General features: G+C 36.6%; 1 protein-coding gene across 1 annotated transcript in view; it reads left to right on the top strand.

Moving 5' to 3' along the window:
* Positions 1–1,982: 1,982 nt before the first annotated feature.
* brinp1 (bone morphogenetic protein/retinoic acid inducible neural-specific 1) overlaps positions 1,983–17,710 on the top strand; it is a 68,829-nt gene continuing 53,101 nt past the window's right edge. The window contains exon 1 of the mRNA XM_026297868.1: positions 1,983–2,200. Coding sequence (XP_026153653.1) covers positions 1,983–2,200 — 218 coding nt within the window. The remainder of the gene's footprint in view (positions 2,201–17,710) is intronic.

Below are 17,710 nucleotides of genomic sequence, written 5' to 3'. Positions count from 1 at the left end.
TTAACTCAAGTGCTCCTTAAGCTCTATGCATTTTGAAAATGGTCAATAATAATGCTTATAAGGATGATAGGATTTCCTTACAAGCACACAATTATGTATTTATATACATATCACAGAGGAACATTTAATTCTGCTATTGCGCTTGTCCTAAATGTCTTTTTCAAAATATTCTAGTATGTTATACATGAAGTAGACTAATTGCAGCTTGCAACTATTAAGGAAACACTGACTGCTGTATAAAACATTCAACAAATAGTGAAACCTTTGGTAACTATTTATACATTGAAGCATTTACTGCCATTTTGTTTTCATATGAAAATTCTCAAACATAGCACAGCTTTGCACTGATGCAGCATTATCAATCCTATGGTTAGCTCCAGGACTTTATCAGATCATATATTGTTTCATTTTGACAGCCAAACTCTAATTAGTCTAACATAATTAGCTTAAAACAGGTCTGTTAAGTATACTGTCGTACTTTGTATCACTGAGTATCTGTTTGATGGAGGGGGAGAAGACTTGTTTTCCATTACTCCAATTAAAGCTGAAATGCAGTGTTCTTAGTTGGTAGTTGCCATTCCATTGCAATCAATTTTAAGAAATTATTATTATATTTGAAATATGACAGGATAATTATAATTAGCTGCATGAGTAGAGATACTGAAATCATCCCAGATTGTTCCTGTTCCTGGTAAACACTAAAATAAAATACGGAATTAATGTAAGATATCATAGGAAACTGACACACTCATTTTAACCATGATATGACAAAAAATATCTTAGATTGCCGCTATTTTAACTTTCTCAATCAAGTAGCTCATCATTAGAGGAAATGATTAGGTTATTAAATTTTCTCTGCTCTTTTATGATGTGTTATTGTCTAACGAGCCGTGAAAAATGGGAAGATTTTTTTTTTTTTGCACACAGTAGCACTTGATATCACACTGTTGGGTGCTCCACGGCCAGGGGCCAAAGTTCTTACATGCAATTACTGATGAAAATCATTTCCTTATCAGTAGCCAAGAGACGGAATTTCACTAAGTTGATAATGTTCACAGTTATTTTAATGTTCTATTTGAATACTATTTTTTTTTCATTAAGCAGTATAGGTGTATATATATATATATATATCATATTTTTCCCCAATGCAATGGGGTTCACTTTAAATAAGAAGCACCATAAATCTGGCTTCGTTTAGAACTAGATGGTGTGGTCTTACAGATGGTGATCTGTGTGCTCAGATTTTTTTTAATGCATTGTCTCTAAACTCCTGATAGAACACAAGGTCACGTTTAGCATAATAGCATCAATATGTAATTCCAGGGGCAATAATACAACGTATTAATCATTCGTAGCAGCTTTAATGGAACCAAAGTGAGGTCTTATTTTGTGTTTGATGAAAAAGGCAACATTTTACACCACATTATTTTTAACAATTCATGAAGTTGCAAGTGAATAGTTGAAAGTTTTTCCGGCAGTAATTGACACCACTGCGTAAAGGGAGATGGTGTTCTTCCACATTAGTGGCTGGATGTCATAACATATCATAAAGCAGCCTTCTAACCTTGTCAGAACTTATCATGACACCAATTAGATTAAAAAAAAAAAAAAAAAAAAAAAAGACAGCCACACAGCTGAGGGTGTACTTCATGCTCATCTGCAAAAGGGTAACAGTCCTTGTATGAAGAGGCACAATCTGTGTGGCTTTCTAAAAAACTCTAGGGAGGCATGTAGGGTGAGCAATCTGAGAAGGAGCAAAAAATAAATACAAATCATGTCACAGTGAAATGACAAGGGCACTATCTTATTTGTTCAGTACAACACAATTAACCTAACTCTATGACATCTTCTTTTACTGGTAAAATAGACTTTGTCATGTAACAGCTCTTCTTTCCTGTTTCCCTCCCTTCCTCTTCTTTTCTCTCCTATCAGGTCTCCACACAATGGAGCGAGAATGAACAGAGAGCGGCTTAAAAAAAAGCATGAACTGGAGGTTTATTGAGGTCATCTGCTTCCTGTTTATATGGGACCATATAACAGTTCAGTCTTCCCGCCAGGACCCATTGGCCACTGAGCAACATGTCACCAAGCAATATGACTGGCTCATCTCTGACCGTGGACCTTTCCACCACTCTCGGAGCTATCTGTCCTTTGTGGAAAGATTCCGCCAAGGATTTACGACCAGATATAAAATTTATAGGTGAGTACACTTTCAGCCTGTGTACTGATAGCACACAGGCTTTTTAAGAGACTACTTAATGTTTTTCTATTTTGGAGATTTTAGTTGCAAAAAGCTGCACAGTATACATTTCTGAACCATTAAAGTGTGCATTTTTATATTCGTGGCCACTCTCAGTAAACTTCTCACATTAATGAAAAGTTCATATTCTAGGACTTCTACTCTCCTGATGTCCTGAAGTCTTTTTTGAAAAAATATGAATAAATCCAAACATTTAAATGGATTAGAAAAAGAACACAGCTTTTCAAACTTCATTATCTCTATAAGAAAACTACAGTATCTAAGGATTAACATTTTATTAATCTATATTAAATAAATTGAATTAATAAATTAGTAGTCTTTATGTCTAAGCCAAGATGTCACCAGAGTTACAACTGTATAGAACTGTTTTCACAGGTAATCTGTGTTATTGCATTAATATTGGTAGAGTGTCCATATAAAACACTGCAGGAGAATACCATTTGGCAGCTGAATAAAACATTTATCATAACATTTATTAGTTAAACACTAATAATATTGAAAATCCTGATCATTTCGACATTTGATTAAGTGAATACATGAAGCATTTGTTGGCACATAGCACGCCACATTAAAACAAGTCACTACCAAAAATAAAACCTTTAAGAACCTAAAATGTGTCACATCAAGCTGCAAGGGATAAATTATAGTTCATTCATTTATATTTTCATTCCTCTGGCACCATACTTTAGAATTTCACATAATAGTAAAATAACTTTATATACTATTGGTTATACATTTTCATACTAACCTCAACCCTGCCATCTCCAGATTTCTGTCAATGCTCAAATTTTTCTTTTTTGTACAAGAACTATACAGTACTTTGAGGTTTGATAATTGCACCATAGTTTATATTTTCTAATTTTTTTATATTTGATTTGCATCAGACACCTCCTCATAGATCAGATAGACAGAGGTAGAGAAATTAAATGGCTAGAAACCCACATTCTCAGAATAATGTGCTTTGATTTCCTTGCATTCCTCCCTAAAGTCAGAAGCATATAAAGACAGACAGCATAAGAGAGTCATTTGCCACATTCCTTTGGCAGTTCTTACAGAGAGTTTGTTCTCTCCCTCTCCTCTGTCTCTCTTGGTAACTCGCCACAGCCGCCAGTTCCCACTGGCTTTCATGCCTTGATATTGTCACATGAACAGTAAACAATGTATTTGCATAATGTGTAACTTGACAGAGCAGGATGTTTCACAGAGACATGAATCTCAAAGGCAAAACTTCTGAACGCGCTTTCCACAGACACTGTACAGCCATCGAGCTCTGTCTGTGATGCTGCAGTGATTTATTAAAACAGAGTCTGTGTTTGGATGTTTGGGAGCATTGCTGGGCCCAGGTGGTGCCTGTTATTTCACCCTCTTAACAAACCATTAGTGGCATCAATTTCAGCCATCACTGCTACATATTCCTTTTGTAATGACAAGACAATTATATCCAGTATTAAGAGTGTGAAAAGTCTGTTGCATTAATCATTAAAAGTTAAATGACAACAATCAACAACCTAACACCCGCATCTGTCAGATATACAGGCCAATTAGACAAAGTAGCATTGGTGGAATAATGAAAGGTGCTTTTGGACATGAAATACAGATTTAGTAAATAATCATATATTGGTTTGAGGCAAGGGTGTAAAACAAACCCCAATGCTCCAAGTACTTTCCAGTGTTTATCCCAACCTGGACACCAGTTAATTTCAACAATTAGTACATCTTCAACCGGTGAGGTGGTGGAAATCAGTGACATCAGCTGGTGTAGTGTTTAGTTGGAATGAAATCATACATACCCTTGGTCCTCCTCTGCACATGATTGCCCAGCCGTGCTCTACTCTAACCAGCAATGAGGGCTGAATCGCTTTGTAAATTTCCCCAGGGACTTTCTCTGCCTCGACGATTTAGTGGTGGAAAGTGGCTGAATCAGATTTGCAGAGAGACAAAGCATCCATTCCTTTCGGGTTCTCTTATCAAGAGAGATTACCCCGGAGGCACGCTTGCGTGGACAATGCCAACCTGATCAGCAACAAACAAATCTGCCCCATCTTTAATAATATGGGCACTCTGCCTAATTTGAAGGATAAACACAGATTTAGGAGGTACCAGCCTTTTGTCTACTGATCTGAAAAGGTCACTGTCACTTGAAGGGGAAAGAAACACCACAAGCCAGCAATTATCCTTTCCCTCTAGACTTATGTCTCTTAAGGAAACATTTGGTGTGTGTTTTGTAAAAGTAATTGTCAACACGGTGTTGCTGCTGATTGCAGTATTGAAACTTTTTTTTTTTGGCTTTCTGTTGTCGTATTTTCTGTATGGTATTCAGTGGTCATTAGAAAGCTGCTTTCACTGCTGGCTGCATACTGCTCTTTTATCAGAGCTGCAGATGAGTAATGTGTATCCATGTGTGCTTTGGTTAGTGGTGAAATTTGATGCCCTGATTTGTTCACACTAGCATCTCTCGTTTTGTTGCTTGTACTCTATTATGGGGTTGAATGTGTTTCAGATGATGCAGGTTCTCTGTTTGGTCTTTGTTCACAGAGCTCTATCTTAGGTTCTTGTGAGCTTGAGTGAAAATCCAATATAAATGCAAATCTGGTAGCCATTAATGCATTTTAAAGGCCTCAAATCAGCATTGCACTGTAATCAATAAGCGAGATGGGGGTTATTATTTAGAATTAAAATATTTATGAAAATGCATAGCCCTGATTGATCACACTTTGAAAAGCCATGCTGAAGCAAATGAATAGAGAGGGCTCATAGAGCTACTCGTCATTGAACTATCCAAGGTGCTGAACAAAGCCCTGCAATGACCTATGGAAAAAAACAGTAGCAAATTTTAATTAAATTAAGACCAACAGGTTGTCCATGAGAACAACAAAGTACAGCCTTTCTTTTACGCTAATTAAAAAAAAAAAAAAAAAGAAGATTGGCCATATGTTTGCAGAATACAATAGGTCCTGTAAGTATGATTGCATAACATATGGAAACAAATTAAAATAATTTTAACTCATTTAAAGAAGAGACATAAGCCATTTATTTTACTGTAACATCTCAGATAAATGTAAAACCATGGTAAACTGTTCTATCTTAAGATAATTCATTATAGGTGAAAGTGCTGGGTATTTGTATAAATTAAAAACAATCAGGTCACATAGACTACATTGAAAATGCAAGCAACACCTTTGATCACTACAACTACGAGTCCAATCAAAGCGATATGACTTAACATTATGAAGTAACCTGTAGTCACCATATCTGTATTGCCCTGTGGTTTGAATCTGTGACATGGCTCCATAATGAACTCCCTTAACAAGTAAGAAACAGATAAGACTTCATAACAATGAGAGAAGGTCCAAAAACAGACTACTGAACATTAGCAGTTCATTAGCATTGGTTAAGAGGTATAAGAAGAGCAGAGATACTATAATACTATGCTACAGTATACTATGCTATAGTATAATACTACGGTACAATAGTACCAATGCTATCGGAATATAGTACCATAGTATTATTCTATAATAGTACACAACAATAACAGAATGATCAGAGAATGAGAAAGACACTACATGAAGTCGGTGTCTACAGTGTCCAAGCAGATGACTACTGCTCACAAAATAGCTCTAAATTTCAAGATTAACCTTTGCCAAACAACATAAAAATAACCCTGACAAAAACTGGCAGCATTTTCTTTGGTCAGAAAAAACAAATACATTTGTTTGTATCAGATGGAGCCAGTATGTTTGGCATGAAATTGACCAGGGCTACTACAGTAAATGTATAAAGCCAGGTGAGAAAGAGGTGGGAGTGTGTTGATAGGCTTCTGTATGAGTGCAAAAGGTATTTACAGTATAGATAAATGCAAGCTTGAATACCCAAACACAAAATAAGAAAAAGACATAAGATAAGGAAGATGAGACAATAAGATCATTTTAAAGTGTCAGAGCAACAAAACCCCTGCAGCAAAGAGCATAAAAAAAGAATAATCTATGATAAATGCCAGTACATCACACCACAGATTTATGCTAGACTGGTATCATTCATACCCAGGAGGATCAAATCTATCAACTGTCATTGTCAGACATAAAAAAAAAAAAAAAATTAAAGAACTACAAAATATTGCATACTCACTTTTGTTTCAATGTCATTATAGCTTAATGGATCAAATAGTTCTGTTTTCACCTATAGTGAAATTAAAACATTCCACTCTCATGTTTGTATGGTATATGAAGCCACCGCCAGCAGGTCAGCTTAGCTTCACATAAAGATTAAAAAGAAGGGAAAACAAAGGTATAAAAATCCAAATAATGTACCAGCACATTCAAGGCTCACTAAACACACAATTTTGTGACAAGGGCTAGAAGTTGAAAAATTTAACTTCATGCAATCTCCTGGGGGAAAGAAATATATAAAAATTTCATTTTTGTATGCCACATGTTTTCATTGTCTGGACATATTTTATAAAAGGTACTGAAGATGTGGTTTCTGAGGTTTAAAATAAGCACTAGAATTTTACACAACTTTAATAGAGTACTATAAAACATATTTCAATGGAATCTGTAATATTTAACCTAAGCATATTATGGGCGTTAACTCAACTTCCCATTATTCCAACCTATAATCATTCCACACACACCATCATTAGCACAAACACTCAAGGTGTAATGTCTAACCTAACAATTTGCATGTGCACCTTTATGTTCGTTCTCTAATTTATACCATGGATCAGATACATAGCCCTGCAATTTGAGACTTTTGCTATTTTTTCCCATTTTTCTTTTAATCTGTCATGAGCACACCATCATGTGTTGCAGTGATACAATATGTTAACAGTCTTTAATGAACAAAGAACAATGACAACAGCACATTGCGTTTTCTCATGCTCAGTGTGGCTGTCTGTCAGTGCTGATCTGGGACCCATTTGTTTCAAACAGAAACAAGGTGTAACATTTGTCCGACTCAGGTCTTGAATTAGTTTGGATGAGCCATCTGTAATTGGATAGAGCGAGAGAAGGCTGATTTGATGTAGTCGGCAGATTTGCTGAGAGAGGCTGCAGCAATGTTTAATTCAGCAGGCTGTAGCTGAAGGAAGAGGGGGAGGGTGGCAGTCAGGAAGTTAGGAGGGATAAAACAGACTAAAGAACGAGGACAGCGATGTCAAGGGGTCTGAGATGCCATTAGGCAGTAAGACAGGAAGGTGCTAAAAGTGTGTGATAAAGAAAATGTACATACTTGGCAGAGACATGGAAGAAGGTCTGGTATGTTTGGTATAAAGACATGTAATGGGGAAACAGACAGTTACACTGGCAGTGAGGTCATAGTCAAGGTGAAGATGAGATGCTTCAGTGAGGCACTAGAGTCACTCAGATGAATCACAAACACCATGTACCCAAAGTGCACCTCTCTCATCTCCCAGAAAACAGCAGAAGCTATCTATTATTAAAGCCATCTCTGCATCTCATCATAGTTGTACTAAGAATTACATGTTTATCATCTGTCAAAATGTTTCCACTTAAGGACTGAAACATAAATTCTGGGCACCACTGCACAATAATTCAATATTTTTATTCTTACATGTACTTATATACCCATGCTTGGCAGGTGACATCATAATCTTTAACACTTGTGTGTTTCATAGCATTGATAGCATGACAGAGATAGTTTAAGAATAAATGCTCTGGTGGTTGTGCTGTTTCCTGCATAAATGTTAAATAATTACAACAGGGCGATAGAATCAATATGAATGCCACTCAGAACAGGAAAAACTATAGTTAATACTATTTTGTCTTCTACCAATCTACAATATCAACTCACTTAAAAAAATAAAAATAAAAAAAATAGTGGCCGATGTCATCTTACGCAAGCTAAGCTTTCGTCTGCCATGTGACACCTGTTCGACTGTAGCGTCACTGAAAGAAGTCAGTGAGAAAACAGCCTATTTTGCTGGGATATCTCCCCCAGGCTGTCTGCAGACATTGCCAAAGCTGTTGTGCATTTGTTGCTTGCATCCAACCCAATTTGTCCCCAAGTTTTATGGGATTGACGTCAGGTAACCGAGGAGGCCATGCCATACATAACAGCACACCATCTTTCTCTTTCTAATTATTTTTGCACAAGTTTGATTTGTGTTTGGGGCTTTTGACTTGGAGCAGGATAAGAATTTGTGTCCACCGATCAATTTACTGAAGGTATAGCACTTCAAGACACTTCAAGATGGAATGGTAGCCAAGCTGGTTGAGTGTTGCCTGGATTTTGTGGAGATCTTCAACTTGGCCTGCAAATAAAACACTCCCAAACTATCACAGATCCTCCCCCATGTTTCACCCTTGGGGTGATTCAGATATCATGCTTTCACCTCCTACTTCATGGCAGGTCAGAGTTTGTCCCAGTTTTTTATGATGAATAAGGGCCTTTGAACTGCACCTATATTATTTTCAGTTGTCTGGCAATTTCTCAGATTGCTTGATTGCAATCAATATCATGCAAACAATGTTTCCTACCTATTTGAGGTTGTTGAGTCACTTTGTATCAGAACATAAATGTTAAACTTCAAACATGGCTTTTGAAAATCAAATACTGGTGACCATTTTGAGCAGTCCAAGGTCTTTGGTCAGTAATCACATTAATGTCCATTTACTTTGCTATGTTAAGATATGATGTTTTAGTCTTCCAAAATAATGAACAACGTACTGTGACATTAATAAATTATAATGAAAGCAAAACTACATTATAAAACCTAAGAACTTCAAGGCATATTCAAACTTTTGAAGGGTAGTGTACAAACTGTACATGATGACTTCTAGCCATTGGCTTCAACGTTAGGTCTTTACGATATGAACACAGCACACCTGCCAACTTCAACCTACTTTCCTGTTAGTGAAGCTAAGACATTTGCTATAAAATCTAAAATTCATATATTCTGTGCATTTTCTTATGTGACACTGTCCAAAGACTGCTCCTGAACATGCTGTCACCAACAAAAGATCTTGGCTGTCACGTCACTCTGGCAGCAAACATGAATTCCCATTTGCTGACTGAAGCATTAACCAGTTCCAACTCTTGGATTGCAAGACCTTGCCTCAGCCAAATAGGCAAGCTGTAAATCCAGCACAGCTAAAATCGCTCTCAAGTTGCCATCATCACAGTTATGCATCAACTGAGAATTTAACATGAGAGGCCAAATATTTGTTAATTTTTTGCTGTGGGTCACAGAAAATCCCATAGACATAGCCCATCAAAAAAAAGAATCTAACACCGTATTAATATAGCATAATTTGCGAAGGAGGAGGAAAATTACTTCACATAGGAATGACATTTACTCATCTCAACCTTTTCATATACACATCAAAACAGACACACAAAACACAATTTTGCCCTGGTGCTACACTGCAATTACAATCACTGGAGCAGTACTTATACTAGATAGTGATTTGCATTTCTCAGCTTTATAAGTTTGGGAGAATCAACAGGGGCTGATCCAGTGGGGGGACTCTGTGCCACTTCCTTTCTCCACCCTAGTGGTAAAAAGTCCCTGTTGTTGGACAACTTAATTACTGGCAAAGAAGGGATGGTAATTAGAGGAGAAACACAAGGCTAGAAGAAACTGTCAGGGTTAAGTACTGACTAATTCACTGCGTGGGACGCCTCTGCCACTCTCCCTTGAGACTTGCAATACAACATCACTGCAAGACCAACAAGCTGAGAAAAGTAGATACTGGTGCAGTCACTTCTTACTGTGGTGTGGTGATCTAAGCTGATGAATCACAGTGATCTGAGTCCTGAATTCAAATGCATATTAGAATGGTGCAAATGATCACAATGGACAGCATAGTGCTAGCCATGAAATATGTGCCATTTAATGACCCAACTTTGCCCTTGTTGCTTTTATAAGCCACAAAAGTCTAAACACGCTCTCGTAACTGTCTCTACTTGTACTATGCTGTAGTTCATATTCTGTCTTTTAAAGATGCTGTCAGCCAATGCAGGTGTTTTAACTTTAGCTGAACAGAATTAGAACTGAGGTTAAAATTAGGTGGCACTGAAGTCTCCATTCAACAGAATAAAAATTTCCCTATTAGACACAACTGTGTAACAGTATTCTAGGTTGTTTAAACTTTTAAATAACGATGAATATGTGGGTTAGTATGATTCATTTTTAAAGTGAATTACTACCCCCCGCCCCAAAAAAATGATTAAAGGTTAAATTACTGAATTCAACAAATGAGAGAAAAATGTCTTTGAAGGTTTACAAATGCATACACTTGGGATATGTTCCAGCCCCAGAGTCAGTACACTCCAGCTCTTCTAATCACCTCTGCAAAAATGCCTTTCTTCTCCTACTCTTCTGTCCAGCAGTCAGTGTATAGCTTTGGTGTGGTGTGAACTACACAAACACAAAATTCCAGGCTCACTGATGAACATCTGAGTCAGTTCATTTCCAGCAAAACACTGAAAATGTCGAATATGCTTCATATGACAGGTTCTCCTGTATTGTAAGAATTCAGAAAGGTCACATCCAAAAGTAATTTCACAGGGCTTTTATGCACCATCTACTTACAATGTTTTGGCTGTTATCAGTTTGGGTAGTGAATCCAGTGGATACATAACACCTTGATGTATAAAATGATTTGCTATTAAACTTAATATTAGAATTATTTAAAGATCTGTTACAAAATTAAGGGGAAAAAAAAAATCAATTTAGTACTTCAATTTAGAACTAAACTCATGCGTTTGTAGTGTTAACCTTTGTATGAAAGGATTTCCTGTGAGATGCACCCCCCAATAAACATAACTGGAAAGATTAGCTTTTGAGTCACAATAACATACAAAAAGAAACAGGAAGTGTCCTGGAACAAAGTTTTATGGAGTGATGAAACAAGAATCCTCCATCAAAATGATGGAAAGTGGAAAGTGTAGAGAGAAAAAAAGAAGAACAACTTATGACAGCATACCACCTCATCTGTCAAATATGATGGTGGTTCTGTTATGGCTTAGACATGTATGGCTGCCAATGGAACTGGCACACTGACATTTACTGGTGATTTCCGTGCTGACAGAACAACAGGATGAATGCTGGGTATTCAGGAGTTTTCTGTGTGCTCGGATTCAGTCAAATATATTAAAACTCAGACATTTCATCATCCAGCTGAATTCTAAACAAACAGCCAAAACAACAAGAAAACCTTTCAAACTGAAAAAGCTAAATATCCCCAAGTGGTAGAGTGTCATCTGATCTCAACAGGATTTCGAGCTGTTGAAGACCAAAGTAAAGGTAGAGACACCAAATAGCAGGAGCTGATGGCAAATGAAAACCTGAGCGCATCACAAGGGAAGACGTCTATGGGTTGAAGGCTTCACACCATCATTGCCTATACAAAACTTTGTCCAAAGTGACAAAGTTCAGCTGCTTTTGAACAGTATGTGTTTAAAGGGCTATATCTCACACAGTTATGGACTGAAGTAAAGCTAATCAAAGCTCAGATTTGAAACACAGAGCCTGGAGAAGAAAAAATGAGTAGGTTCACTGTCCAAACACCTGGTGTGAACATGGACCAATACAGTAGCCCATCAGTACCTCTAACATTTTTAAGGCTTCAATGTTATTAAATGTTTAGTCTGTCAGCAAATGTTCACTAACATCTATGGTACTTTGATGAAAACAGATTGCTTTATGTTTTGCAAAGATAAGTGAATGTCATGGTAATTCTGGTTTAAAAAAAAAGAGATTTATTACATTTTTCTTTCAGTTAAAAAAAAAAAAAGTGTATGTAAAAAGAGCATAAAGATGGTCGAGAGTTAGCCAGTCTGATATCTTTGGGAAACCTCCAGGGGCAACATCGCAAAGGCCTGATAAGTGGGTTTAACAAGTAATGACATGTTTCTCATTTTCAGCAGAGAATCACAAATTATATTAAGGATTACCACTTACTGGTACACGCTTATGTCTTCTATAAAACAAAGGTAACTCTAGAAATGTCCTTAGCCAATTGAGGGTCAAATGGAAAGCCAGAGAGGACACAGATGATTTTCTTAATTTTGCATTATGTGTCAGAGCAAAAAATAACCTCATTTGAATAGCTTTTACCTAACTAAGGGTAAAGTAGAAAATGCTTGGGGGTTTACTTGATAGGAACAATCTCAACTCAAAGTGCACTTGCTTTTTCACAGTTACCACAGATGGTTTTCTTAACCAATTAATTCTTAACTATTTTGAGATCACAATAAAATTAAACTGGGCAAATAATTACCCACATGCCCTTCATTGCTTTCCACACATCACTTGGATGTCTTAGACTGGATGTTTAGCATATTAAGCCCCAACATTATCTGAGAAAAATTTGTTGTGTTGCTCAGAATTAACTGAATGTGTGAATTTAGGCATATGACAAATCTTAAACTGGTAAGTGGCATCATTTTGCAAGCTGCTTGTAAGAAACACTTTCTTGAATCTGACAAACAGCCAAAGGTTTCTTTGTGTGAAACACCTATCACTGTCCAAGGTGCTGAAATGTATCCTCAAGCATCTAATTTGCCTCCTCACTCTAAATAGTTTATACTTCAATTCTCAACAAGGTGACAAATTCTTTCACTTATATGACTGTCAGGCAATATTCAACAGATTTACTTTTTCTGATGTGATCTCCAAACAGTATACAATATCAGTGTCATAACAGTGAAGAAGCCATTTCAATACCCTTAAATTAAAGACAGTAAAGTGCATAAGTTTTGTTTTCAGTAGATAAAAAAAAAGATAAAGTGGATTATTCAGTTGCAGAGCTGGTTTATATTTTAGTCACTATACTCGCAACAAATACAGTACAGAGAAATCATCAACATAACGCTGTTTTATTTGGGGTATGACTGACAGATATTACAGGGCAAATTGAGTTCAGCAGCAAATACATGGGACACAATAAGCTGCATCTAGGGCACTGACAATAGCAGTCGTTCTTTTTTTACTGCATGGATGCTTTGACCTTGGTGGGTTTTCATTATATGTAGAAAGGGAGGGCACTATTTGTGATTTCATTACAGGACACGGAAGGTGATGAAGTGTTTCATCAGTTGCAAACAACATCCAGTATACAGGAAGTCTTTACATGTGAGATGAAAGCATGACAATAGATATAACAGGAATAATCTCCTGAACTGCACTAGCTTTTGTGAATGCAATGCAAACAATATTTTCGAGGTAATCGCTCATCATTATGTTCCTCTCTGTGTGAGAAAAGACTTTTAAAATATTTTTGAGATTCCACAATTCTGAGTTTCACTTGAATGCAAATCAGTGTCTCTTGTCCCATTATTTGTTGTGTAGGCACATAATTTCCATGCGATCCTAGCCCACACAGTCAGCCTAGTTCATCAGCAGAACCTCTCATATTACACAGTTAATTAGATTCAAACACATGCTCATGTCACTCACCCATGCATTTGCTTCCGGCACCATGTCCCATCAAATTCTTGAGATTAAAGTGAATTAAGAGATTGTTTTTGATTAGATCCATTTTCATTTCATTGCCTCATCGCTATTACAAAGTGCACTAACAAACTTATTATGCCGGCAATCATATTATATTGAGGCAATCGCGATCCATTTGCTGATATGCTCCTATTAATGGTTAATAACTAAGATCTTTTTAGGTATCACGGTCATGAAGCTGTAGAGCTCGATGATCAAGATTTTTAGTTTCCCTGTTTGAATTTCAAACATTTAACAACCAAAATCACAACTTAGTTATAAGTTTGTGCTGTTACCACAGAGCATACTTTATTACATTAACTATGCCATTATGGCAGTAAGTAAATTAGATTTATGCTGTTTATTTCCCTATTGCTTTAACTTGAGCATATAGAGGATTTCTTCTGCGGTCAGTCCATTTTCTGCAGACAAAATTAAATAAAGTGATGACCCAGCCAAAAGACTTTCAGAAAAGCTTTATAGCAACAGCAGTGCAGTTAATGGAAAGAAAATTCATTCACTGAATATTTTCAGTATTTTCACCTTTCTCTACCTCTGTGTATAACTTACTGAATAAAACATTACAACCTTTAAAAAAGAAAAACTGTGAAATTGCGTTTTGTCTGGCTCCCACAAAATTTGGCAGTAGAAATAAAAAATAATAAAAAAAATTAAAAAAAAAAAAAAATCAACCCAAACTAAGCCTTAACACAAGATTAAAGGCAGCCTGTCTCTGCATGTTGATCTTGTACATCACAGTAACCTTGGCATAATCCTGTTTCTTGCTTGGTCTGTCCCTCCTCTTTTTCCTATTTACTGACAACAATATGGTCATTACCGGACTAACGCCACAATTTTACACAGATGGACTCTGCAGGCATCAGGCATGTTGCATGACATCACAACTTGGAAAGATGTTTTTAAGGGGGAGGAAAAGCCATTTTTGCTACATATTGGGACAGTTTGGTTGCCAATATTTCTGTGTCAAAAGAACCTATCATTCTGTCAGGAATAACAATCCACTATCCAGTTCCTCTCATAGCTTTTAGGTACCTCATAGCCATCAGACACTCAGTTATAAGACACTATACTAAATCATTTTTAATATAAAGTGCACATATTGGCATTGAATGTTTCTATTCTTGAAGAAAATATACAACAAACCATTAGACAGTGTGTACAGTACCATTAAGTTGACAGATATGGGGACATTGGCAGGAACGATTTACTGCTAGCATGCACCTAATTTTATCTAAACCCATTAGTTCAAAACAACAGTCACTTTGATATTTTTACCTGGCCTCTCTGTTGATGGTATCTACTTTTTTTAGCAGCACTATAACTGAATTTCAAAATAGCCCCTCTGACTTCCTGCACTGTTGTGTTGAGGAATCCAGCCCATGCCAGCATTGAAGTGAAAATAAATAAAACAAGCAAAAGCAAACAGCTTGGGCTAACCAAAATAACACCCCACCTATTTCTGTGTAGTCCTTCACTGTGCACTGGAGCATAGGATTAAGATTCATTCTATAATATTTTGTATGGTTCTTGGTGGCTGAAATTCATACAGGATTTCAATTGTATCTCTGTCTGTATGATTTATTACTGGGCTTTGCCTTTTTTACCATGAAAGGCTTGGATTTTTTTTTTCTTTCATTCTGTCAAGGAGCTGTATAATACTGTGGCAGCGCAGAAACATTGGTTCCCTGGACTCATATTATGGTGGGGGGCGGGTGGGGTACTGTCCCCAAAGTAATACAATTATTACTGCACTCCAGGGAACACAAACAAATCTTCAGTATGTAAATGCAATATAAATGACAAGAATATTCCCACTGTTCCTAAATGGTTTGATAGTCAAAAGTCCAATTTTTCAACAATCTTTTTCCTAGATATGATATCTTTACACATTGGCTCAGAACAATGCCATGGCTGAACAATGCCCTGTGACCTAAACTAAGTGTTGTGGGAGAAACACTAGTGTAAGTCAAGACCTCTGAATCACTGCCCCCATCTCTGATTTGTCCAGCAATTTGCAGAGCTTAGGTCTTGTGCTGAACCCAGTGTTTGCTACTGCAATTAAGCAATTAACCAACCAGAGCACTGGTGATGGGATTAAGAATCAAATCCATGAAACATTGTTACAATAATGGACACAAAAATTGTAAGAAGTGTAGACAAACAAATGTACAGCCTGTTGTAACTTAACAGAAAACTATTTTTGAACATATTTATTTGATCTTTTAAAAAAAAAACAAAACAAAACAAAAACAACCCAAAAAAAAAAAACTTAACTGCTCCAGGGAACCACTATATCAATGTCAATCATACTGACTGATTAGGGCTAAAAAGTAAAGTGAAACAAAAAAAGCAGTTCAGTCTGAAGAACCTTCTACATTACAAAGTAGATGTAATCTGAATCTATTCTTAACCAGGACAGTTGCCATCTGCTATTACCATGTCTTGCTCTTCTGCAAGTCACGTAGCTAGCAAGGGATTTTCATATAACATAATGTTAGGCTTAATATATCTAAAGTATAAATATTAATGTAATCCACAGAGGCATGGCACAGATGAGACATTCACTAAATAACTGAAACTCAATTTAACAAAAAAATACTTACTAAGGCCTGTTTCAGGAGCTGCATCCTTCCCAATCTGATTTTCAAGAAAAAAATGGGTCAACAAAGCCCACCATTTCAATACAGTAGATAAGAGGACAGCCTGAATGAAATTTTATTCACCAAGTGTTTGCCCTCACATGCTCATTGGTTTAAATCAAATGAACTGGATGAATAAAAAAAGCCCTCTTAAGACGTAAATAATTGAAGCCTCTTGCTGGTAGCCTGGAAAGTTGTTTTACGACACATGGACATTCGTAATTCCTGCTCGAATATATAGTGATCTACATGTAGGGACATTTACATTACATCCCTAAAATCATACCCAAGTACTGAGATCAAAAAGCACCGTTTCCATGCGGGAACACCATGTCCAGAATGAAAGGAAATAATTCAATACTGCGTGGGAAGACAAAATCGTTTCACAAAATCATTCTTGGGGGAATTACCATTATTGGATCAAAGTCTCCCCCAGTCCTAGCAGCTTGCCAATGTTTTCTGTTGAGCCCCCTCATGGTGCACTCAGTCAGCAGAGCAAGGCTCTATAAAGAACAGTTTGGCAAAGACTCAATCAGTGATGTCTCAGGAATGTTTAATGGGCTTTTGTAAATAATGTAGGACGGTATATTTCAAAATCCCCATGTGCAGGATCATTTGCTAATTAATTTTAATAAGCTAGTATTATAGTCATAGACAAATGAAATCATCATGGTGAAGATGATTCCACCTCCCCCCTCCATCCTGCAGTTATTTGACTCATTCTGTATTACCAGACCCTAATAATTTCTAGTTATATCAATCTGTCAGTAATACAAAAATTATCTTCACCTTTTCCTGCAGTTAGATTCGGTTCAATTTATGATTTCCTTACCTCTATTTCATACTTCCACCTTTAAAAAAAGGCCAGTAATATAAACGTGAAAGAGTAGAGTGAGCTAATAAATGCAGCACAGGTACTGAATAGAAGCATCTGCTTCATCCCAAACCACTTTGTTGCTGCAATTAGCATCCACTCTCAAGTTGGTAAAAATAAAAAAAGATTAAAAAAAAAAACCTGCCCATGCCATGGTCTGCTTTTACTGAGAGCAAAGAGATACCTCACTATTTCTGTTTTTCCAATGGTTATTTTTATGGATTATTAGTTTTATGTTAATCAGCAGGCCATAAGAATGTATTCCATTGCTCTATGTAATGTTAAAATAACCATATAAATACAGAAACTGGAAATGTAAATTACCTCACAGAACAGTGCACATGCATGTCACAATCACTTCTTTTTACATGCAAACCAGCCATAAAAAAACTTTACCTCAACATGAGCTAATTTAAACTTTGTGGTCAGGGATTGGAAAGAGAGCAGCCCATGCTTCCTCC

This window comes from Mastacembelus armatus, chromosome 12 (genome assembly GCF_900324485.2).
Source record: "Mastacembelus armatus chromosome 12, fMasArm1.2, whole genome shotgun sequence".
Lineage (NCBI taxonomy): Eukaryota > Metazoa > Chordata > Actinopteri > Synbranchiformes > Mastacembelidae > Mastacembelus > Mastacembelus armatus.
The sequence above is the reverse complement of the archived record's forward strand: the minus strand, read 5'-3'. Positions and strand labels throughout refer to the sequence as shown.